Source organism: Dromaius novaehollandiae, chromosome 8, assembly GCF_036370855.1.
Source record: "Dromaius novaehollandiae isolate bDroNov1 chromosome 8, bDroNov1.hap1, whole genome shotgun sequence".
NCBI lineage: Eukaryota > Metazoa > Chordata > Aves > Casuariiformes > Dromaiidae > Dromaius > Dromaius novaehollandiae.
Genome location: NC_088105.1, coordinates 5,937,169 through 5,962,806, shown reverse-complemented (window position 1 = coordinate 5,962,806; position 25,638 = coordinate 5,937,169). Strand labels below are relative to the sequence as shown.

Genomic DNA, 25,638 nt, shown 5'->3' with positions numbered 1-25,638 from the left:
AACCCACTATATGAGTTTTGACAGATAAGTTTCCTTTCATCTCTTTTGGCTTCCATATCTGTGAAATGTGGGCAAGTGTATTGGCCTCCCTTGCGAGGGCTTCGGGACCGCTATGGAAAGCACTATGCGATTTGTTTAGTGGTGAAGGTGATCTTGGTCTCCTATTTTAGCTATAATGAGACACAAGGGGTTCTCTTCCACTTGTTTAAAGGCCCAGTAAAATTAGGTCCCTGTTCTCTCTCTTCATGCTTCCTTGGCTTCCCACCTGCACTCTAGCAAACTTGCCAGGAGCCCCTGTTGCACCACCTAGAACATGCTCCCCTTCTCAAGGGTTCCCGTACCAACACCGTCTATAATTCAGCTTTGCCATCAAACAGTATCGTCAGGAACAGCAGTTGGATTGTAAAAGGCTGATCCACCATCATGTCCCATCTACCTATTTGCTGTTGCACCTCTATTGCCGTGCTGGTCTCAACGTCTAGGTGTAACTAGGGCAGAGCAGGTTTTGTTGGCAGTTGCAGTACCTTGCATTACGTCTCTGCCATCTCTCCTGTTCAAGCTGCCTGGCTGCTTACTCAGCCTGGGAACAACCCTCTCCCACGTGCTTTTGCCTCTTTACACACTTGAAGCCCGTATCTGTGGAGTAAGCACGCGCACAGTAAATGCATTCAGCAGTGCGTACTTGTGGAAACAAAAGCTCTTCCTCTGAATATTTGTACAAGCAAAACTGACCTGTGGCAAAGGAATTAAAATCCTGAAATACAGCTAAACCTCTCCCCACCTTCAGCCCCTACAATTCAAACACATTTTTGTTCTGACTGCATCTTTTCAGAAAGGCCTGAGATAACTGGAAGAACTATTATTCATGCCCATAGTATTTTTAATACAATTTGATTCAGACTCTGTGTTCTGAATTATATCAGCCCAGAGGTTTAGATCACTTCGGCAAACCTAATTGCTGTTATAGCCTAGAGTGATAATTTAACCCTTCCTTATTACACTTAATTCTTGCAATAGAACTTCTAGACATTAGTTTGCCTCCCATTCTTTGGACATGGCCTAAATTGCATTTCCTTGGAAAAGACCCTTACAAGAGTCTTGTGTCAGCTGCTGTCTTCATGTTAGCGGAAGGGCTGCTGTTTTATAATTAATATCTACATGGTTATTATACTTGCTAATAAATTTCTTTTGAGTGTGTTGTCATGGTGCCATTGCTTAATTTACTATCATTTTCTTATGTTTTTCAATTTATAACAGCAGGTAATAGCAACAGTGGTGAGTGAAATGCGAAGTGGAGGACACAAATGCTAAGAGTGAGGGTCTGAAGTATCAGCATACCCTAAGTAGGGAAAGATTATCTGCAGGGTTCGGATGGAAATGAAGGTACGTAGCTGTAGCCAGAGTTCACATTTCTTCTTCCACAAGTATGTCCATATCTCAACACAAAATTTTCTTCTGGATCAAGTCCTTGATTGTTCTGACTTACCCAGACTTTATTTTATCCATACCCTGAAGTTCCCTTTGACAAATAGAGAAAGGTTTCATTTAGGAAAGTGTCATAAGGGAAACGTGGATGCCTCCTGTTTGTGACTTGGGAGCTTGATAAATTTTGTGCATCTTCTGTTCACTTCTTCCTTTCTCTTTCTGCTTATCTTCCTGGACTTCAGTTTTATTAAACTAGGAACCCTCGCCATACTAAGATCCCATAGGCTGCAAAGTCCGCAACTAGTCCATGACTAGTAGGCTAAGAAAGTTGTATTACACTTTTAATTTGTCACCAAAAAATACAGTAATGAGAGGGATTTTCCACTAGTCCAGACAAAAACACTTAATGTGATGTATAGTAAATAAATGATAAAAAAGAGAGCTTTTAGGCTATGAACCCACTGTGTCTGAAGCCTCTTCTGCCTTGTTTGTGTTCTTGTATCTGTTGTGTGCATATCTGGGCATAAAGAAGAACTTTCCATCTCAGGCAAAAAAAAAAGATATTTCTAAGAAAATAAAAAGTACTCAGTGAGGAACTGTTTTAGGAAGGAACACGAAAGGGTAAAAAATCTCAGATCATTTACTGTGATGTATCAGTGTTTTTTCTTCGTGAAGGGATAATGACATGTTTTATTTGTAATTGCCACATATTTCTACTCTAACTTTTCCTTTTTATGAATGCAACAGGACTTTTTGCTCATTTCCTTGTGTTATAGTCTTTTGCTTACTTAAAAAGTCTTCAGGAGATGCTGAATAGTAATATAAAATTGGCTAAATTCTACACTTTTAGTTGTCAGAAACCAAAGGCAAGATTTGGAGATGTGAACAAGAGTAGTACAAATCTTAATTGAGAAGGTCCTACCAATGCAAGAGCAAGCCTAAATTTTGGCACATAGAAGAGATGCTGAGATACATTATTTATCAGCCAAAAGAAAACTGGAAAAAGAAAACCAAAGAGGCATTTGTCTAGGGACTGATGAGAAAAATTTGTTAGCTTCAGTCCTTTTGGGCTTCCTAGCACAGAATGAGGAAATTATATGAAAGTGTGGTGGAGCAATAATAATCCTTACAAATATTTGGTGAGACGAGGAGTGAGAAGAGTCACTAAAGAAAACAAGAGTCTCCTTGACAGTAGATTTTCTGCAAATTTTTCTGACCTTGCATTTTATTTTGCTTACATTTAATTATGAAGCATAATAGTTCTTGTGCTGCTATGTTCTAGCTAGAAATGAAGTGAGGACTGCAGCCTACTGATTCAGAACTGAATTGCAATACAATTAATGTAAATTGTGTATTAATTAGAATATATTTTTTTTTCTTTCTGTGCTTGCACATAGAACAGTATTCTTATATGCAATTCTTTCCCATTTTAAGAAGCAGCCTGGTGCATCAGTGGCACAGATTCACACTCAGCATAAGTAGATGCGACCCAAAGAGTTGACATCCATTTTGCTCACTTTATCCTCTGTTTTCTAACAAGGACTTTTTCTATTCTTGTAAGATGTAGCAAAACTTTCATTTTCTAGCTACTAGCTACTCAGTAGAGAAACTTTCTTCTTTCATTCTTAATTCTTGATTGCTTTAATTTGCATTACAACTAGGGCCATGAGATTGTTCTGCTATTTTAGATTCAATTTTTCTGCTGGAATGTTTAAAATATCAAAGAATCTGATTCTGATCTTTGTTTTCCAGGCATGCACATTTAATTCATTTCATGAATAGATAAGGGCATATTTATCTGGAATTGCTGCTTTGTAAAGTAGATTTCAATACTGTCACATGTATGTAAAAGAGTGTATTCCTTAGAACTGCAAAATCTTGCACCAAAAGAATAGTATTTATATGTATGAAAAAATAGCTGCACACTAAACAATTGTAAAGTATTGTCAGGGATGTTTTTTAACTGAACTGGAAGCTTATCAGCATGGATGATACTTAGGTAAACAGTTCAAACAGGTAATTCTAGATAAATAGGGGTGTGTGTGTGTGTGTGTGTGAGTGTGTAGCGGTGGTATGCCTACATGTGTTTTGGTGTTAATTCTTTTGACAAATGTGTGAAAAGCACAAGCAAAGCAAAAGACTACTTAGAGAGACCTAGAGAAAGTGTTATGGCCGGAAAGGTTGTCTCTTGTAAGGGGAGTGATATTAGTTGCACAGACAGCCTCTCCCCTGTTGTGCTATTGAGTTAATGTAGCCTTTCGTTACTGTATATTTCTCAGTATTAACCTCCTGTCCATCCTAAAACACACCACATTACCACTCTGGGAATCTGTATGTCATATTAAGCATCTCGAAAAGGGCATGCCTTTGGAAAGCCTCAGAGGTATAGTGAGCAAAGCATCACTGCAGTTGTCACTTCAGCTCAGCGTGAACATCTAGATCCACCTTCTAAGTATAAAATACTCTGCTTCTTCCACTTTTCTGAGGTTTATGTTAAAATCATGTATGACTGTCTTCTCTTTACCTACTTCTCCTGTGTATGACACACACAAAAGTATACAGAGACTACTACTTTTGTGTAAGAAAAAAGAATCCCACAGCATTTCTTTTTAATAACTGTTCAGCTACAAAATTTTATTGGTATCCTTTTATGTTCCCTCTAGAGGATGTAATGCACAAAAGCATTGCCACGGAACATATAAAATTACAAATGAAATTTATTGTAAAAAGTAGAATGTCTTCTAGACTGGTGTCAGTATTTATTTCATTCATAAACCAAAACTGCAGGTATAATATATTCATTGTCAGCAAGTTCATGGGTGTAAATTGCCATCCAACAGTATTGACTGATATAAGACAGATATTGAAAAGACAATTTAAATTTACTCTTCCAAACATAAACTGTTCCACAAAAGCACTGTAAAAACTCCTTCAAGGTTTTGTGTTGTGCTTCACATTTATGGTTAACTACATAATTTGGTTGTGTCATAATCCACTGTGTTTGGCAATTTGGCATTATAGGCCTGCAAAGCAGATTGGATCCTCACCACTTCACTGGTAGACAGCTTGAGTCTATGACGGAGCAAGCAAGAGAAGAGGTCTAGACGACGTTGGCCGGGTGGAGAGAGTTTATTTACACGATCCCGTATCTCTAACAGCTGCAAAAGTGCCGAGTCCTGTGATCCCTGAGTATAGGGGTAGTCCAGCTGCAAAATCAAGTCTCGAATTGCTTCGGGGTCGAAGTGCATGCTGTAGCCAAACACTTGGATGTTATTGATTTTCATGTAGCCCAGATTTCGCGAGGGATCAATAAATTCCAGGGGTTCATAGTAGATGCTTTCGTTGCCGTTTGGACCGTTTGACTTAATTCGACTCCTCAAATAGATGTGTACTGTTTCAAAAAACGTCTTCCACTTGTTGCCCAGAGTCAGCGTCCAGTTATAACACTGAAGGGGTAAGTCCAGCTTAGTCCGCTCCCAGTCTGGGAAATTATTTTCATTCACAGGCATAAACCAGCTCTCAGAGTGGCTGCCCCCAAAAGGGTTGACATAAACAGCGAGAACAGGCTCTAAGGTGCTGTTTTTAGTTAGGCAAATTTGAAGAGAGAGGCCCAGTATCATATGGACCAGGCTAGACTTGTACTTGTTACTCTTAAGAGTAAGGAGCATCCGCTTGCGCCAGGAAGGATCAAACCAGCTGTTGAGGCGCATGTCATTGCTGATGAAAATGGCGTGGACCTCGATCCTCCGGTCGGTCTTCTGCAGTAAGTACTTCATCTCCAGGTCCTGAAGGTCGGTCTCGAACCCGATGTAGTGCTCGGTCGATTCGGCCACCTCGGGCTTGCAAAGCCCTTGGCTGAGCATGTAGCCGGCGTTGCAGCTGCCGCAGCGGGTGCGGTTGTCGGGGGCGCAGCTGAGGCACGCTGCGCCGTCCCCGACCGTGCAGGGGAGGAAGCCGTGGCAGGCGACCTGGTCATTGGGGCAGGTGCACGTGTGCGTCTCTTCGGAAAAGCTTCCCAGCAGGCCGTTTTCGTTGCAGTAGAGGAAGGACTGGATGCGGTTTAGCCAGTAGTTTGAAGACCTGCAGAGGCAAAACAACGCATTTCAGCGCTGAGAGAGACCTGAACAAACTTTTACTTACAAACTTGTGTTTTTAGTAGCAGATTAAGACACTATAAACTTCACTAAAAAGTTGGATGACAGCATCTGCTGTCACGTAAATACCTGTATAAATTGCCTTTTAACAATGCAAAATCACAATAGAGAAGTTTCTTTAAAAACTCACAGGCACACCAGGAACATTTGGTTCGCATATTTGCTCTCTCTGTGTCTCTGTCAAGGAAGCCTGCCAAAAAGTTGGGTTTTTTGTAATTGTCTTCAGATTAACACCTTGCAGTCCTCTACTGATGAGATGTTACTGGGCACCATCTTTCTGTTAGGATTTTGTAAGCTTGCAAGCTTCCTTGTTACAGGCTGCAACTGCTTTAGTGAGCTATAGAGTGGCCAAAATGTTTACCTGGAACAGCAAATAGGACCCTGCCCCCATTGAAATAGATTCAGACTTAATTCTTTGAACAATTTCCAGCACAACGATATCCCTATAGGAAGCCATGGGTGACCATGCTGTGTTTACTTTTCATCCTCTGAAATGAAATTAAAAGATCACTTTAATACTCTTCACTAGAAGCAAGAGTTAACGTCCTAATTCGTGCGGGGGAAGCAGATACTGAAACCAGCAGTTGAGGTCGATAAGGCATGGCTGCTAGCAGAAGGACAACATGAACAACACGGTTACATGGAAATAACCTGTAGGAAAAAAAATCTTCTCTCTTTGTCTAAATCTTTCAGTTTTTGCTATTAAACCTAGCAGTGCGTAGCTTAAAGAACTTGCTTTGGCTGCTGCAGAGTCACTTCCACTGTTGTCACATGGAGGATGGCGGTTGTGCAGTTCTTCCCTTTTCCTTGCATTGTTTCAAAGAGAAAATGCAAGAGCCGCATTCACTGCCGACCTAGGTTTAAAGTCACCTCTGAATTTGGCTCAAGCATTTCGTAGTTCAGAAATCATAACTTTTATTTTTCTCTGACTATAAAACAAATGCTAAAACTATAACTCTGTGGCATCTCAATCTGGCTTTTTAAAAACATGAAAATAAAAATCAGTAATGGTAAGTCATTTTATACTCTGGTGCCTCTATTTCTTTTTTTTCTACATATTGTCTAGTAGTATTTTACAGAAGTATAGGTATGTATAATAACATCCAGGACATGAATGTCTCAATACCTGCCTTCTCCTTTGTGCTTAATCGAAAGTCAACATTAAGCAAAAACACATCTGGCAAGTTTATTCCTTGATTTCCTGGTTAAAAATCAGAATGTGCATTCTATAAGCAAATCTAAGATCAAAATAAAAATGTTACCCCAAACTGCAGAAAATATTAACACTATTGCTTTCGCAGGTGGAATGGGAAGATCCTGTGTGCTGTGTCTGGCTTGGTTTGACAGTAATCTGTACCTACTGAGCTTGCCCCAGTACCTCGCAAGAGCTGTAGTTGAGGTGTGTTATGACCCTGTTGCCCATTATGGGATGACCTTTGCAGCCAGGCTACTTCTCACGTGGTGTATCTTATTACTACTGTGCCTGCAATGCACCACAGCAGTGAAAGTAGAGAAGATCTGTGTCTGAGGGAGTGAAAATCTCCTCTCATTACGGCCTTTTCCTAACTCTTTATGGCTCTCTGTGCTTATCTAAGAACTGTTACTTATATGAGTTCCAAAAGCTGCAAGATAAAAGAAACAAAAGTCCAGCTTTTCACTTTACTTTAGAACTTTGGGTCTAATACCCATTTGCTTTTTAGCCTCCAGGTATTAGGCTCATACTGTTAGTACCAGTTGGAACCACACAAGTACTATATCAGGGCTAAGCATTTTCAACAGCAGTTGATCAGACTTGTAAATGTAAATTTTAGCATCATTGCCCACATCTCTTGCCAACAGAAGTCCCATTTTTTTGAAAAGTTTTGTTATAAATTATGAGTGCATTTCCAGAAAACCTCATTTTGCATCAACCAGCTCTGGGCTTCCAGATATGGATTTGAATTCAGCCCAGTAGAGGATAAACATCTGAAGACCTACTGTAAAGATCTTCCTAGTATCATGGAGTGCTGACTGTAGAGTCCAAATCTGCTTGGCTCACTCACACAAAACATCAATCATGCTATATAGTTTGGATATCTAAGTATATGTTTCCATGATCTGTTCTAGCCAGATGAAAGCCCACTGTGCCTCAGCTCTGATCCAGCCAAAGCCACGTGTCTACATGGGTTTCTCAGCAGAGGTTAGTAGCCTGGATTTGGCATTGTGTTAGCGTGAGCACGTGGTTTCCGGATGGCTTGGAGGTGAAGCAAGAGCATTTATCCTCTGGCTTGGAGCTCATGCAGCATGATCCTTCAGCTGCACTCCAGCTAGGAATTCTGAAGCATAATTTTAGATAACTTTCTGATAGATTTTAATTAGTGTAATTTTGAATATTACTTTATTGAGCAAAGGAAGATAATATGTAGCTTTAAGATGATCTCTGCTTTGTTTCATCTACCCTTGTTTCCTCTTAGATCTAGTGGCTGGAATTACAGTTTATTTTATTACTGTTTATTATTCTGCTTTTTATTTGGCATTGCAATACTTCAAAGAACAGTCTGCACATTAGTTTTCAGTCCACATCACAAATATCACTGCTATTGTTCTGAAGAAAATAGAAAAAAAAAAATCATCAGCAACATAAACATTAAGCATACAAACCTACAATCAGATACTGTCTACTCTTACAAATATGCCGGTATTAACTGAATCAGGAAAAAAGGGGTGTCAGAAAGATGGAGACTTCTTGAGAAAGACAGCACTGGTGGAAGATAAGGATTGTTCATTGTTGGAAAGAGCCTCCTTAAACAAGCAAAATTACTTTTGCTGATAAAGGTTGATTTGGTTTGGGTTACTTACTTTTCCAACCACACAGTCTTTAAAACTTTTTTTCTTGTTAATGATCATTAGATCACTGTTTTTTTCTGTTACTGTGACAAGCAAAACACCCTACTTCACTTATTTATTTATTTTAATGAGCCTACTTTCCGTTTTTTCATTAGGAGCTAGAAGAAGCAGTCTGAAAATCCTCTGCATAAAATTACATACTCACACAATGAATGTAAGTCTCCTATCTAAAACTTAGTTTATAGCTTAATATTTAGCTTATTAAAACAACTATATCTTTGATCATTAGCAGTTGCAAGGAAAACAGGAACTGTAGAAGGAAGGATGTTTTCTTTTTATTCCGGACAAAGTTCAAAATAATAGGCACCTTACACTTTTTACCTTATTTTAATTTGTTACCTTATTTTAATCAGACAGATTTCGAGAAGTTCTAATTATCCTTCCTTGCCTTTGATCAGTTTAGAAGCATAAATTCTATGTGAAAAAAATAAAATCAGCTGTATTAATTGACTGCTTTTTTAAAGTTGGCATTAAGGAATACTGTTATTCATTCTAAATTTATAGCTTTTACCAAGTGTATTAATAAATTTAAGTGAAAATGCATGAAATGTTGGCATATACCTGCTTTATTTAAGCTACCTTGATTAGATACATTCATATTGGTATATGATTCTGGAAGCTTATTTACTCTCCTAGAAATAAAAGCTGATCATTTTAATAATTGGAATTAAAATTCTGGACCCTGCAGTCGAGGCGAAAGGGTTGAGTAGAAGCAGATGCATCCTGCAGGTCAACACCTGGCTGCACAGCTGGTGCAGCCAGACAGGCAGGGCTTAGACTTCTGCAGTCACCAGATCCTCTTTGAGGAAGGAGGACAGCTAGAGAGGCAGCACCTGACAGAAAAGGCCGGGCAAGAACACCTTAGGCAACAGGCTTGCTGCCCTTGTGAGAAGGGCTTCAGATGAGGTTGTCTGTGGCTGGAGTCCAAACAGGGGCTAGGGAAACGGTGTCTGGGCAGCCACACTCCCAGGAGAAAGCGGTCCACCTCGGGACCCAGCTCACGTACCTGCACACAGACACAAGCAGTGTGAGAAAGGGACCTCAGGAGGCACCAGAGGTCTGGACACAGCTGCAACGCGGCGACTGCTTTGGGATTACAGAGAAGTGGTGGGGTTTGCCTGGGGTACTTGTGACAGATGTGTGCAGGCGCTTTCAGGAGGACAGGCGAGGGGGAGGGGAAGGCTGCTCTCCACGCAAAGGAGCACTTTGAACTAAAACTGCTACTGAACGATGAATGAACAGGTCGGGAGCTGAAGTGTCAGGACCAGAAGAGAGGCCAGCGACAGGGATGCGGTGATGCACATCTGCAACAGACCAGAAGATCAAGAAGAGGAAGTGGACAAAACCTTCTTTAGACAACCAGAAGAAGCCTTATGATCACAGGCTCTGATCCTCATGGGGTACTTCAACCATCCCAGCATCTGTTGGTGTGGAAACATGGCAGGGCACAAAAGATCTAGGAGAATGCTAGAGTGCATCAAGGACAAATTTTTGATATGGGTGCTGGATGAGCTGACCAGGGGAGATGCTCTGCTGGAGCTGCTCCTCACAAAGAGGGAAGAAATGGTTAAGGATGTGAAGGCTGGTGGCAGCTTTTGGCTGCAGTGACCACAGGATGACCGAGTTGAGAATCCTGAGGGAAGTGAGGCAGACAAGTGGCAGAATAGTTTTCCTGGTGTTCAGGAGAGCAGTCTTTTGCTTGTTCAGGGAATTAGCAGGCTGGGTCCCGAGTGAGGCTGCCCTGAAAAGTAAAAGGACACAGGAGAGCTCATTGGTCTTCAAGAACAGCATCCGGACGTGCAGGAAGTTAAACAGGTGCAGCAGGAGGCTGGCTTGGATGCAGGGAATGCTTGTCTGAGCTCAAATACGAGAGTGTATTTCAGTTGAATGTGGGAAGAGTCAAAACTCAGCCTGAGTTGAAATTGGTGAGGGATGTGAATTTTCAGCAGAAGTCAAACTGAGGGAAATAGAAGCCTGCAGCTGAATGACATAGGGGACCTGGTAACAGAAAAGAGTAATGTACTTAGTGTCTCCTTTGCTTTGGTCTTCATTAGCAAGGTCTGTTCTCAGGCAGACAAATGCAAGGTCCTTCACTTAGGACCAGAATAAGCCCATGCAACAGTACAGGCTAGGTGCTCATGGACTAGAAAACAGCTTTGCAGAAAAGTACCAGGGGATATCACATCAAACATGAGCTAGGAGTGTGCTCTTGTGGCAAAGAAGATCAAGTGCTTTAACAGAGCCAATAGGTCAAAGGCAGAGGCTACTCATCTCTGTGTTTGTGCCTTGCGAGACTTCATCTGGATTTAGACCCTCTGTGCAAGAGGGTTATCAACAGACTGGAGCAAGTCCAGTGGCGAGCAAGCCAGTATGCTCAGAGGGCTGGAGTGCGTGGCATATGAGGAGAGCACGAGGGAACTGGATTTGTTAAGACTGAAGAACATAAGGCCAAAGGAGGACCTAAATGCTGTGTTCAAATATCTTACGGAAGGCAGCAGAGAAGATGGAGCCAGACACTTCTCAGAGATGTACAGTGAAAGGACAAGAAGCAGCGGGCAGAAGTTGCAATGAAGGAAATTTTGACTAGAGAAAGGAAAAATACTTCATCACGAACGTGACCAAACACTGTAACAGGTTAACAAACAAGGTCTGGAATCTCCATTGCTGGAAGTATTAAAAACTTCACGGGATAAGGCCCTGACCTGATTTTGAAGGTGACCCAGCTCTGAGCAGGGGATTGGACCAGATTACCTGCACAGGTGCATTACAAACTAAATTATTCCATGATTCTTCATGTTTTAACTGTCTGTTCCAGCGGAAAGGTGCTGCGCTCCCTCAGTGCTTATTGCTAGCAGAAGTAGGATGAGTAACACCTGAGGGGGAGAAGAACCTCTCTTCCTGAGTGATGTATTGTCTCTTTCCATCTCGATAGAAATCCAAGATTTTGCTACTTTTCCCAAGCTCATTATATGAGACCAATTTATGCTAACACTGGAATTTGAGAACCACTGAGCTGTTTAATATCCTCCACAAGGACCTCAGCCACAGGTTGACTGAAAACTTCACACAGATGACTGACGTTCCAAGTCAGTAATTACCATCTGTATTATGGCATGCAGTTCTGAAAACATTATTAAAGTGAATAATTGTGTTCAAGAAAAATCTGGATATATCTAATAGATATCTTTGTTGATTTAAAAGGTATCTAATTTTCTTTTGTGTCTTAAATAATCTTGCCACAGCCTCCAAACAACGGTAAGGTGTGGGAACATTTTTTGAAGCTAAGTGCACCTAGCATGAGACAATCAAAATCTCATCTTTCTCCCAGATAATTATTTTCTTCACCTAAGATTCAGCCAGTATCAGTTGGGGTAATCCATTGAATTTCCCTTTTCTACTACACCAGGCCTGATTATTCTTTAATTTTCTAAGTTATGTGATTGAACTAGTGCTTGGTTGTCTAACTACTCTATGCAAAGTTGAGTTTACTATTCCTAATTTTATGCCTCACTAATTTTCTCTAATAATTTTTGTTATTAGAAATGCTTCACTTTTTGCCATATTCAAGATCCATTCCTTGGCCCTGTGCCAGAAAGTGAGCAAAATGCTTATTAACCCTACTATAAGTTTTCATTACATTTTTCCAATATTTCCTTTTTTTCAAAGTTGGGTTGATATCTTAGGTCTACAGAAGTCACCAGGAGAAACTCATATTTGAGGGCCTGTACCTGAGTCTTTGAATTTAAGCTCCTTAGGTCCAGATCAAAGTTAGTAAGAGGCTTTGCTCAAAATTTAGGATACTTCCATTCTTCTCTTCAGGATTAATACACTGTCAGTACTTCCCTTCCTTTCTTCCTTCCTTCCATTCTTCACCACATTCTTCTACGCATATTCTCACTGTTCTTTTACCTTTAATCTTTTGCTCTTATTCTTTAATCAATTATATTCTCATTGTTTTAATGGAGGACTACTGGCAATGTAAGAGGCCACTTATCTTCAACTGTTAGCACTTATAAAAATTGATACATAAATGAAGACAATCAGCATCTGGGGGGCAGTTGAAAGAACTCTGCAAGTATCCTTTTAATGAGACTGTAACATTATTATTTCATTTGGAAAATTATATTTACTGGCCTGAGGTATTAGTTTTCCAAACATTAATCTGACTTCCAAACCTATTGAAACCAGGCACTAAACAACTGGATGCCATGTTTTCAGCTAGAAAGTTACAGGGGTAAATAGTCTACCATATCTGTCACATTCACATGATCCTGTAAAAGTTAATGTATCAATTAACATCAGCCAAGTTTCTGATCAAAATGGTCTTAGTCCCTCAGTGATAAATATAAATCTTAAATGTTTTGGTAGGTGACAAGTAAATGAAATAATTCTATGTGAAATTTCACTGCATTACATCTTTATGAAATACTCTTTAATTCTTTATTCTACTGTGTTTTTTCACAGAATCACAGAATAGTTGGGGTTGGAAAAGACCTGTGGAGATCATTTGGTCCATCCATCCACCCTGCTCAAGCAGGGTTGGTTAGACCAGGTTGCCGAGGACCAGGTCCATTTGGGTTGTGACTATCTCCAAGGCTGGAGACTCCACAGCCTCTCTAGGAAACCTGTTCCAGTGTTCAACCACCTTCACACTGAAGAGGTGTTTTCTTGCATTTAAACAGAATTTCCTATGTTTTAGTCTGTACCCTTTGCCTCTCATCCTGTCCCTAGGCACCACTGAGCAGAGTCTGGACTTTATTTATTTATATATATATATATATATGCATTGATATTTATATGTATTGATAAGATCCCCTCTCTGACTTCTCTTCTCCAGCCTGAACAGTCTCAGGTCTCTCTGCTTCTCCTTGTATGAGGGATATCCCACTCCCTTAATCAATTAAGCTTTGAGGAGGTGAACAGCCTGAAGTCTGCTCTCCCTGCGTCCAGGGCTGTGATCCAGAACTCCACCATCTCGTTGCTGCAGCCAAGGCTGCGTCTGACTTTCACATCCCCAACCAGTTCTTCCTTGTTTTTGAGTCTGAGGTCCATCAGAGTACTTCTCATCAGCTCCTCAATCAGCTGTGTTAGGAAATTGTCATCAGTGCACTCCAGAAACCTTCTGGATTGCTTGTGCCCTTCTGTGTTGTTCTCCCAGAAGATATCAGAGTGGTTAAAGTCCCCCATAAGAGCCAGGACCTGTGAACACGAAGCTTCTTCCAGTTGTCTGAAGAAGGCCTTGTCTACTTCTTATTCCTGATCAGGTGGTATAGATTAGACACACACTACAACGGGCTGCCCAACTTTAAAATATTTTGCATTAGTAGCAAATAGTAGCATTGCAGACGTAAATTTAAAACACATGCTTGCACATATTCAGTACACTGTAATATTAAATATAAGAACAAAGCAGTATGGTCACCCTATGTAATAGCTGTAGCAAGTATTTAATCATGATATGACACTTTTACCTCCCTCTCTGCCTCACTAAGTGCTTAACATCTGCTGTACATCAGATGGTTCGCTTGCAGATGATGAGCACTCAGTGAGACAGATGCTAAGTGAAAAAATGGAGACAATTTAACAGGAAGTGTATGGGCAGTAAAATACCCATTACCTATTTTTCCCTCCTTTGGAGGTTTGAGTCCAGTATAAATCTGTAGGAGAGGAACATCAACAGCAACTGCAGTTACAGGCATCTTTAAAATGTCCTGCTGTTGATGTTGTGGAATTGCCTCTTGGGAAGGACAGATAGGACTCCAAGTGCTTTGCTTCTATGCTGTGATTCATAACAAGAACATTAATTGTTACTAAATTGGATAATGGTCTTTATGTGAATGCACTTGTCTTCTGGGAATCAGGATAAAACTACGGACTGCATAGTCACCAGAAGGCCAGTGGGTGACTGATCAGAAGTCCGAAAGATTTATTGAACCTGACGAAAGTAAAGCACTACCTGAACCCCAGCTCAGATAACCCTGCCTGAAATTAGGTGTCAGCGAGAGTCTCAGTGACAGCTGCAAATCCTACTCAAGAAGATGATTAAACAGAAGTAATTAAACTATTCTGAGTTCACACCTTACAGTTTCACAGCTGGCTCTACCTGCACCAGTTATTTTAAAGCTATTCTAAAGGTGTGAATGAGCTACACAGCCCACAGTGAAAACAATATAAACATACTGTGAGCCAGAGAAGGAATATGGTACTTTTCTAAATGTATAGAAAAAAAAGAAGAGCCTGTGACTAAAGAGTTACCTTAGTTGAAATCCCCCATTAGCACACAGAAAAAGATATAAATTAGCTATGAAAATTTTAAGGAAATGTTGTTTCTGTATGTGAAAAGTGCTCCCAGCATAGAAGTGGATGACGAGGGGACGAAAAAAACCTAGCCTGTTTTGAGACTGCTGCATGCTGGTTATTCAACAGAAAAGGGACTAGATGCACCAGGAGATTGATTCTGTGATTATGTTGCTGGGAACAACAACCTATACTGAATCTGCAGTAATTTAGATGTAGATATAAATAGATGTAAAATATAATTTTCTCCCTGTTAATCACATCTAAGATCTTTGAAGATTCTACACTCCTTATAACATCATTCTGCAGCTACTGGCCCTTGCATTAAGTCTGGTACTCTATATTTTAAAAGCAATAATGCATGTCACTTTTAAATTCCACAGGGTCTTTGTACTGTGAGACAGACAGGAATTAAGCCCATATTTTAAATGGCATAGGACTCTCGTACCTCACAGAACAACAGTGCCTTGAGTTACTTGACATTCCAGACTAAATGACATTTTAACATTAAAAAGATGTTTTTTCATTATTTAAATTAAGCTCATCAAACTAGCTAAGTCTGTAAGGGGCAGCTGCTAGCTAAGCTATCATGACACGTTCTTATCATCTTAAGAACAGACTCCTGTCATTGCTCTTATTGATTAAACAAAGGCGCACCTAATTTGCAGATCTTCTCAAAGTTCCCCAAAGTCTCCCCTTGGCAAGCATAGCATTTAACAATGACCTTTTAATGCTTTTAAAAAAATAAATAAATAAATAAAAGGACACGGCTAAAATAATTTAGAGTTGTATCCCTGAGTAAATATGTACATATAGATGTTTTAATTTATTCAAAATGTATAGGGCTTGTTGATTTTGCTGGATTATATTGTATTTAACCTTGCAGAAGACATCTACAGTTATACTGTTAGGATTTTGTTTCCAAAGATTTGTAGTTTTAACTATTTGTACTCTCTTTATTCTCATGACAAAGTTTTTTCCACTGGAATATTCTCCCCTGCCCCCCCCCAGAAAAGTCATGGACAAAACTTCTGAAGATAACATACCCACCAGTGTTTGACACAGCTATAATCCTAATGACCACTATACTATAGTGAAATCAGAATCAAACTACTTTGTAGTACCAGCTATTTATTTAAACAGCTTCAAATCAGAGATAAACTTTGAAACTTTTACTGGATAATGATCCATAGCACAGCAGGGATAAGAGGAATAAGGGCCAAATGAAATAACAGTGTCAAAAGCAGAATAAAAGAGCAATTAGAGGTGTCAAGAAAATATGATTTGTCATGTACAGAAGGAAGAAAGTTACTACTAAAAATAAAAAAGAGCTATGTAGCCTGTATTCTTTTTAAAACCATTCATCTGTTATGTATTTGCCTGTGTGTTTATAGTGCTAGATCATTTTTAAGAGGATGAACTGAAAAAAAAGAATGTGAAAATGAGTATACTAGATGTATGAAACTCATCTTGGGCCACGGATTATCCAGTACTTCAGTGGACTTTTCAAGGTGCATATCAAAGGGTAATTATAAAGAAAACAATTTACTTAGGTGCTTCAATGACTGTCAGTTTGATCCATCTCTTTAAGACATTAGAAAAATAACTACAAGCTTACTGCAAGATTAGCAACTTTTTCATCTCAGGGAAAACCAGAGGTATCATAAAATTTGCCAAATTGAAGGTGGAAAAAAAAAAACCCCACTCCTCGCAGCTGGATTTATTAGCTTTGAAACAGGTTCACATGAATGCGGTTTGAGCAACGACAGCTTGGGGCTCTTTGCTCCGCGTTCAACTGTCCGCAGCATAGATGTAGCAATGAATGGAAGGAGGGGAAGGAATGCTCTGGCTTAGTAAAAGGGGGAGAAAAGGAAATGGGGTTTTGAAATTAAAGGTCTGCCACTAAATAATCCGAGGCGAAAGCGTGAAAGTAGCTAGCTTAAGGGTGTCTGGGATCTTAAATCGCATATAGGCACGAAGCTATCATAGTAGCACTGTGCGGACAGGGCTTCATTAGCTTACTGGCGATGGAAATGTGCTTGCAGAAGGCTGACTTGAATACTTGACCTACGGGAAGAAGTGAGCCCGTGGGGGCTACTGAGACCAGCCAGATTCCCTTCAGCTCCATGTACATCCCCAGGCTAAACGCACAATTTCAAGGATGTCTAAAATATAGTTATGAGCTCTTCCCAGGCGAACCCGTTTGTAGCAGAAATTCTAGAATTACTGTAAAAGGTAGCCTTACCTGAACGGCTTTGGTGTGTAATGCAGCACATCGCATAAACTACTGTAAAATGTATGCAGGCATGCAGATTACAGAGTGTTTTAATGTTGTATTATAGCACAGGTGGAAGCTGCAGCCGTGTTCTTGCAGTCAAACAGGAATAATACAGAAAGTTCAGAGACAGGGAGATCATTCCTGAGCTGGAAGCTTTCAAATATACTGTAAGATAATTAAAAACCTGTGAAAGGGTAATTGGGGGTGGGAGGGAAGAGATTTAGTGCCTTCAGTTGTATGATTTTCTGGAATTAAGCCTCTATACTATGGGTAAAATCGTAGCCCCATTTGCAGTCAGCAGCAGAAAGGCAAGGCCATGGTTTCACCCGTGGAACTGCTACAAGACCATTAAATTTTCCCATTTTCCTACTGATTTTGAGACAGGACCTCTGTTCATAGCTAAGCTATGTAGGCATCCTTATTCCCAGGTACAAATGGCTGAAATAAAGAAATCCGGTTTCCATTCCTGCAAAACTAGTCCTAGCTGTAATTATGGAAGTAGGCTTAAAGAAAATCTCAGTTCAGTTCCTGGCTCTTTCACAATCTGCCTGTATGATCATGACCATAGGCAAGTCACTTCTTCTTAGATAGTGATCTTACATTTTTTCCCTCTGTTTTTCTATTTGGATTATAAATGATGGAGCCTCTATATGTTCCTGTAATATAAACAGCAGTAACATGTCATTTTCTTCCATTATGTAGAATCAAAATCATTGCACTGAAGCAAGGATCTCCCAGTGAAGAGTAATGGCTTTAATTAAAGAATACAAAACTCAGTTCTGTATTCATTTTTCACTTTTTGTTATATAAAAAAACCCCAAGAATAAAGAAAAGACTCTAATCTCAGTGTGCTTTTTTCTCTCATATTATGTTAATACCAAAAATAACTGAAAATAATTTTATTTTGAGCAAAATCTCAAAGTTTTAATACAGGCACAATATCTTTATGGGAGGGGAGGTGTTTGTTTTTCTGCTATGGTATTTTTAAATAAATTATAAGGACCGCCATGAATTTCTTAAAGAAAAGCAGAAGCTATTTGAAAGAGCTGTATTGTGTTGCTTTTAAACAAATGAATCCTCTATTTCTTTTAGTGATGTAAAATTCTTACAAAAGTACGGGAATTGTGTGAGGGCCAAAAATAGAGAAAGTATTAATATAAGCCAGATGCAAAATGTATAGTAGCAATGCTTACAAACAAATTCCAAATAATTGCATCTCTTCTGTCTCTTCTGTCATTTTTATCTTCCTTAAAAAAACCCTGAAATGCAATGTAAAAGTAAAAGGAAAGGCTGAATCACTGGGTTGACAAAAGAACAATTTTCTGCACGTCGATCTGCAGCAAAAGAAAATTAGTACAGATCCCTGAGAGCGAGGAACCAAATTCCCATCTTAGTAAGCGGCGCAAAATTTCCTTTCAAATATATCCTAATAAACAAAAAAGAAGTGAGTCACCTAATAGAACCATTTTCTTTCCCTGCCCAACGTTGCATGATTGTTGAGAGAAAATATATATACATATATATAGGGAATTCAGAATAATAATCCTGTTTACAAATTGCTGAAAACCGATATACCTTTCCACTCATCTGTGCAGGCTGGTTCCCTCCAGTCAGAATAACCAAAAGAAAAGCTCAACAGGAGGATTTTGAACAAATATGCATGAGTAGGACTGTGTGTGCCTGTGAACCCCACCCCATATGCCCCTATATATATATATATATATATATATATATATAAATGAAGGGTAATCGACTGTAAATCATAACCTGAAGAAGTGACAACTTCTGTTGCTGAGGAACAGCATATTACTTTTGATAAGCTATTTATAAGATCCTTAGGTATTCAGGCTCATTCTGTTGAGTTGATTCCCTGCTTTTTGTTATATGTTTGCATTTGCCCTACTACCAAAGGTAAGGAAGAAAACCTGCCCATGCAGAAGAGTCTGCTTAATATCTCGCAATTTTTATTTAGGAGAATATAATCCAAAAAAGTCATCTTAAATTCCTTCTTTAGTGAAACCAACATGTTGCTCCTGAAAAGAATTAATTTAAGGGGCCTGCCTTTCATAGAGACTTTCTAAAAGTTAACATTAATAACCAAAACCAGATTGGAGCAGACTACATTTCCTTATAGGAAAAAAAAAATCCATTAAAGAATATATTCTTCTGACAAGTGAAAATACGCAGATAACATCTCAGAGCCTACAACAGCATGTGTGTTAAGACATTTTTAGCATTCTTAACACAGTTATTTTTAATAGCTCGGTAATATCTTTGATTATGTGGGATACCAAAGACTCTATCATTAATAAAGTCTCCAGGAGGCTTCCCACTTATATATATGAAAAGCACACATTCTTCCTTAATACCATAGTGATAAGTTTGAATTTCTGGTGAGGACAGAGAGATGATAAGAGGTCTTCTGCATGCAAGAAGCTGGAGCGGACAGACTTAAATAAATTAAAAGAAAAAGCTCTGCTCTGTCGTTATGGCATAACTTGCTGGTCACAGCCTAAAACTCCAGAAAAAACAGAGTATATAGTATGCTCAGGTCAAGCTGTAAAAATGCTCTCCTGTTAGATGGGGTTTCTGATATTAAATTTTATTGAAATACAAGCAGCTTAATTCTGGAGAGCAACCTGAAGGGAGATGGATGCACAAACTGCAGAAAAGTGTAATGCTGTCCTCACTTATTACCGAATGAAATGCTACGTAGAGCAACTTGCTGTCTTTTGCTTGATGTATTGGATGTCATATGTATTCATCTTGGAGCCTATATACAGAATAAATAGCTCATGTTTTTGCCTTGTACAAAGTTATACCACAACTCCCGCAGGCATTGCGCTGTTCACTAGTTAGGCTCAGAAAGGGTCATTAAACTTTAAGATTGCAAATCAGGCTGTGAAATGGGAAGCATTTCACCAGGATCACTTTTAAATAGTTAATTCCCGGGGTACCAGCATGATTGGGATATTCCCCCAAAGGATCCCCTCCGTTCTTTGCAACACCTGGCAAACGTTGTTTTCCTTTCTGTTGCGTTTATGATAAAAAATGACCACAGAACAAGCGTGAAGACAGCTGGGACTGACATTACCAGAAAGCAGAAGAAAAATTGACCCTGCGCAAATAGGGCTTGTTTGGTTGATTTTTTAAGCCCTGTTAGAAATCACATGGCAGGCTAAAGGCTGCAGTTCAATGATATAATTTAAAATATTAAGGAATAATGCCATCTGTACTTGCAAAAGGCAGTATGTTGCAGATGGTCTGTATTTATTCAAATATAACTTGATTTAATTCTTTTGAAGCTATCCAGCAGCTTCCACTGGCTGTTTTTAGTTTCTATGGAAACCATTTCAATTATTATTTTTTTTGCATAGGACTGCATTTCTGCTTGGACTACCTGCCCACATATAGCTGCTTAAACTCTTGCATGAAATACCCCTACCCTTGGTTGCAGAAATAAAAGAGCTGTTAAGCACCGTAAGACCATTTAATTTCCCAGGGGGTCAAGTAAGATGAGACAGAGAACCTGCAGAGCTGTGGTGTAATCTCCAGTGCATCCTACTTCTTTCAGCAGGTTTTGCTTTGCAATAGATGGTTGAACAGTTTAATATGGTTTAGATTTGGGGCTTTTACAAAGTGAGCTATTAAAAAAAAGGGGCGGGGTGCTTTGTTAGTCAACTTGTATGCAGATAATGCTTAAGCATGTAAGACAAGCTCAGGAGAAAGTGTTAAAAGCGACGGCAGTAATGCCAAAACATAATCTCCCCTTCCCCTCCCAAATCAAGGTACTTATCTTTCAGGTAATCCTAAAGTCAAGTATAATTCTCCGGTATGTGAACAGAAGGCAGAAAATGGTAAGACTGACTGAATGACGACAGGATGCCTTAGGTAACTGATCCCGATGCCCTTTACTAAGGCACGAAGCTTTCCTTGGAGTTAAAAAACAGCAATTTAGGAACAGAACTACCAAACTTCAGATGAAACAGAATAAAAGGGAAGAAAAGACGGAGAAAAAAGGATCAGCCCTCTCCGGGAGACTAACCTAAGAACTGTAGTGTGAAAAAGAAAAAAAAGTTATTGATAAACTCTCGTACTATTCTGCAGGAAAATTACCATCTTTGTAATAGTGGAAAGCATTTTTGTTTTCTTATTGATTACTTTTTAATTTCTATTTGCTTTGCATTAATGTATCATTTCTTTGGAATACAGAGCTATAATAGCTTTGGTAAATACGGTGCTAATTATGAACACCTTGTACATAATGATGATCAGTTTTTCCCCTGAACGTCAGTGGGACATCTCTTACTAATAAACGAAAGATAGTCAATACACTTTTTTTCTAGAGAAATAGTGTAGATATCAAGGAAAATACATCAGTTACATGGTGTGGAGAAATGCCTTATTCTTCCAGTAGCCCCGGTGCAATTATGGAATAACTTTCTTTTTGGGGGAGCAAACAAGTCCTTCAGTCAACTTAAAGGGAGCTGATAAAATATGATCTTTAACTCTTTGGCCAACCACTAGTTCAGAAATTAGGCATAACTGCAATTCTTTTTCTCCTTGAACAAAAATCATTCTCAGAAATGATTGATGGGTGAGACTTTCTGCCCTCTGCCAAGGGCAGAGAGACCCACATTTTCCCAAAGTTACTTCTAAGGGTCATATGAGTCCATATCATCCTGGACTCAGAGCTATCACTGCATTGCATCTCTCCTTCCCTTTTCTGTGTTCATCAACCGCCAACCTTAACAAAACCAACTGCAAAATAAAGCACTTAATTTCAGAATTGCAGACTTTTGGGGAATTGCCCATAAAACAAGGATTTCCCTAGTATTGCATGCACTGGGAGCCACCTTTTAATGGTTCATCCTGTCCTGTTCTTCTTGCATTTGCACTGAAAAGGGCCCATGACTTTGTCAGGTCTCATTCTGTTTTAGAGAGAATTTCAGGCAATTTCAGACTGCGGTCATGCTGGATTTCCTAGTTACAGAGGAGCCTGCATGCTGCATTTCCAGGCTCAGGAAGCCCTTTCCAATTAGAAACAGATCATCCTTAATACAACCTATGAACGGGAACTGGAGTATTTGGGCTGTTTTCCTTTGCAGGGCTTTTTTTCTCTTTTGTAACAAGTTTACCCCAACTATTTCTGCTTGGTTGTCCTAACAAGATGGCAAATTCCATTTCCTGCCATCTGTTGCTAAATTTGCTGTTTTCTACAAGTTCGCTATGTATATATAGCATTTTTTTTGTGCTTGCTACTTTAGAGAACTTTATTTTTATATATATATTTATATATATAACATGACGTTTTCATATATATTTCATATGTGTACATATATATATATATATATATAAAAATGATGTTTTCATTTTGACCTAGCAAACCCTATCGTGATGGTTGGATTAAAAAAAAGGACTGAAGTTTTGCTCCTACATTATCTAAATTGAGGGAAGGTAGTTTAGGAAAAATGGCTCCCAGTTTCCTCTCTCTACAAACTTACAGTCTATTCCTTCTGAGATGTTATCATTTCTAGAGCTTGTTTTTTATTCAGCTTAAAAGTGCTCTATTTGTGTTAGCTGGCTGTGCTTCTGTTTTCAATGGACCTTTCCTTTAAATATCTAAAAATCTGTAGAGACAAAAGTAATACTGGTCTCCAATTTTCTGCAGCATTGTTATACAGTGACTATGTTCCCTTGTGGAGTTAAGTTTGCTGCTTCTGTTTTCTTTTGTTCCTTAATCTCTGCATAAATGTTTGTTAAACTTTAACTTCAGCTCTGCTCTTTGCATGCTGCAAAAGATAATATGAAAATCTGTCCACGAAGATGATGCTGATAATTAACGGGGAGCTCAAAGGAAAAGGAAGAAGCAGTGAATGGATTTTCTGCTCCGTAAATAATTTAAAAATAAGAGAGTTTTAGGGAAAAAAATCATCATCACGTACAAGCACAGGGAAGTTCTCAAATATGCATGCACAAATCTAATTAGGAGGTGAGATACTCAGCAAGGGTAAATCAGCACAGGAGCGTTTCTGGCTCTGGGACCTCCCATAACCTCATTGCCATTTAATTTTTCTCATTTGCTCTCTGGAACCAGCCTGTCTGGCTGTTTGCTTGTTTGTGTGTGGTATGTTTTGGCAAAATTCAATATGCTAGGCTGAACCATTTAGAGAGGGCACATTCTTTAAGGATAGTCTTGTTTACACGGTCAGTTAAAGATGGTTCTCCAAGCGCGGCACCAGGAATTGAGCAACTGGAATGGAAATTATTATTTAGATGTGTTTCTTCAAGCATAAGAAGCAAGAGTGCTTTTTAAGTATAGAACACAAAATTGGTTAATATGTTTTTCATTTATATAGCATGCATGGAGATGTTTCTGCTAAGGTTAATAAATTCGCAATACTCTCATTTATTACCAGGTAAAGTGATAACATCGCCTATTGTTACTGATTTCTTTCTGACCTGCCAAAATATTTCTTACTAAACTTAAGCTTCTCCTAGAAGGACCCATCCTTGTAAGTTCTTGTGGTGCACGAAAGTGACCCAGCAGTAATATATTGAAACTACTGACAGCAATGGCCAGTGTTTTCCAGCACACAGTTGTTGCCTCTAACCAGGCAAAGAAATGCAGTGACCCAAGACATGGTATTTTAAAATAAATAGCTGAATAAAGTTAATTTACTATAGAAAAATGCAAGTTTTAAATTACATTTAATGTTATTTCTCTAATTCATTTACTGACAGCTTATTTTGTCTATAAGAAATTAAAAATGATTACAGGAAAGTAGTATCTGAGCCCATGTCAACACCTGGTTCGGTCTTTAACAATATCCTGAAGAACTTACAGTCCAGAAATGTGTGTATTTAACTAACCTTATTCTTTTTAAATGAAAAAAAAAAAAGAGTTAAAATTCTGCTAGGGGAGGTTTATTTGTGTAAAAGAACTTAATAAAATTTTGATTTCTTCTATTAATTTTCTTTGTGTCTGTATCTTTTTGATACCTGCCAGGCTGACAACAAGTTCTGCTGCAGATCGATATGACTGCTGCTGCAGAAATCAGCCTGAATCCATTTCACAATGGACAGATGAAGTTGAAGTTAATGAAAAGAAAGAGCTAATATTTCATTAATGATAAAATTATACTCTAACTCCTTCCACATAACAGGAAAAGGAATGAGAGAGAATCTGAGCAATAAGAGATATCTTTCCTTGTGAATCAGCTAGTCAAAAATAATAAAAGCTTTGAAAAGAAAAGCTATTAGCCAAGGAAAATACCACATGTTATAAAAAATAGCTTCATTTGGACAGTCGGTAAAAAAAAAGAGTTTTTCATCAGTTGCTGTCTTCTGCATGGCAGTAAGTTGACACAAATTGGATATGTTTTATTTGTTGTTACTGTCAACCATTGTCTTATTGCAAAACATTTTATGCAGCATGCTTAATATTATAAGCGTGCATTTAATTTGGGGAATGTAATGGTTCTATCGTGAGTCTTTGAAAATGGTAATTAGTAGAAAACATTCAGAGGAAGTATGTCTACCATCACTAAGGGAGAGAAACTATAAATCAGGGGGAGAGCCTGACACAAAGTTGGCCGAGGTCAGGGGGACTCTTCCAGCTGACACCAGTGGAGGAGATTCCACATGGCACGTAGCAGCAGCTCTAATCCCAGCTGAGTTTCAGTGGGATTGAGGTGGCTGTAAAATATTTCCATGCAATCCCTAAGTGATAACAGAGGAAAGTCAAATTCCCTTTTTATTCAGCGCTGTCAATACATTGTCATCTCTGGATCGTTGCTCAGGTGATTGAGGTGCCTCTTGCCACAGATGCCCTCAATGGCAACAGGCTGTTGCCTGTACTACAGTCTTCAGTCTCAAAATCGGCACGGAAATAAGATATGCTTGTTTCTTAAAAGTTGCCACTTTTCACCCCATGGTCATGGCTTTGCAATTAATCCCATCACCATTTAGTGAAGTAGCAGTTATCATGCTGGCACTCCAGACAGTAGACCCCACCAGTCAGCTGCCATGGACCCAGGCCTGCCCCCATCTCTCCAGTCCATCTGGGTACCACAAGTCAAGCACATATTATGTTCATATACTCCCTCACTAAGCCAAATATTTATATCTCTTTGAGTATTTGTATAATGACCTCAATATCTCCCAAGCACTCCTCCAGAGTGTCTTCCTCATCCTCCTTGAAGGGTGAGTTAGACTAAGTTTCTACACAGAAGACTTCCTTTCGTTAGACCATGGGAGCTGTTAAGACTCCAATCATCTTTTAACTATTGAGAAGTGCTATGCTACAATAATCTACTTTTATGGGAGTTTGGAAGATGAACATAAAATAACATAATCCCCAGCTGTGCTATTATGGGTAAAGTCATCCCATTAATCATACTTGGTTTTACTTTGCAGCTTAACAGCATGCAAAGTGTTGCTCGCCACTCAGGTACCTTGATACTAGCAGTTGCACACCTTAACTGCATTTTAAAAGATATCGTCTCAAGAAATTAGGCACTCAAGCTTTTCCTTTCCTCCAGTGGAAATGTTAATTCAGCACCTTCTGATATCAGTAATACATGTAGACCCGCCTAG

The 25,638-nt window shown here is 39.1% G+C and overlaps 1 protein-coding gene across 2 annotated transcripts in view; it reads right to left on the bottom strand.

The window, feature by feature from the left end:
• Window positions 1-4,124: 4,124 nt before the first annotated feature.
• BRINP3 (BMP/retinoic acid inducible neural specific 3) overlaps window positions 4,125-25,638 on the bottom strand; it is a 209,590-nt gene continuing 188,076 nt past the window's right edge. For both annotated transcript variants that reach the window (XM_064515541.1, XM_064515542.1), the window contains exon 8: window positions 4,125-5,505. In XM_064515541.1, coding sequence (XP_064371611.1) covers window positions 4,389-5,505 — 1,117 coding nt within the window. In that variant the 3' untranslated portion in view covers window positions 4,125-4,388. The remainder of the gene's footprint in view (window positions 5,506-25,638) is intronic.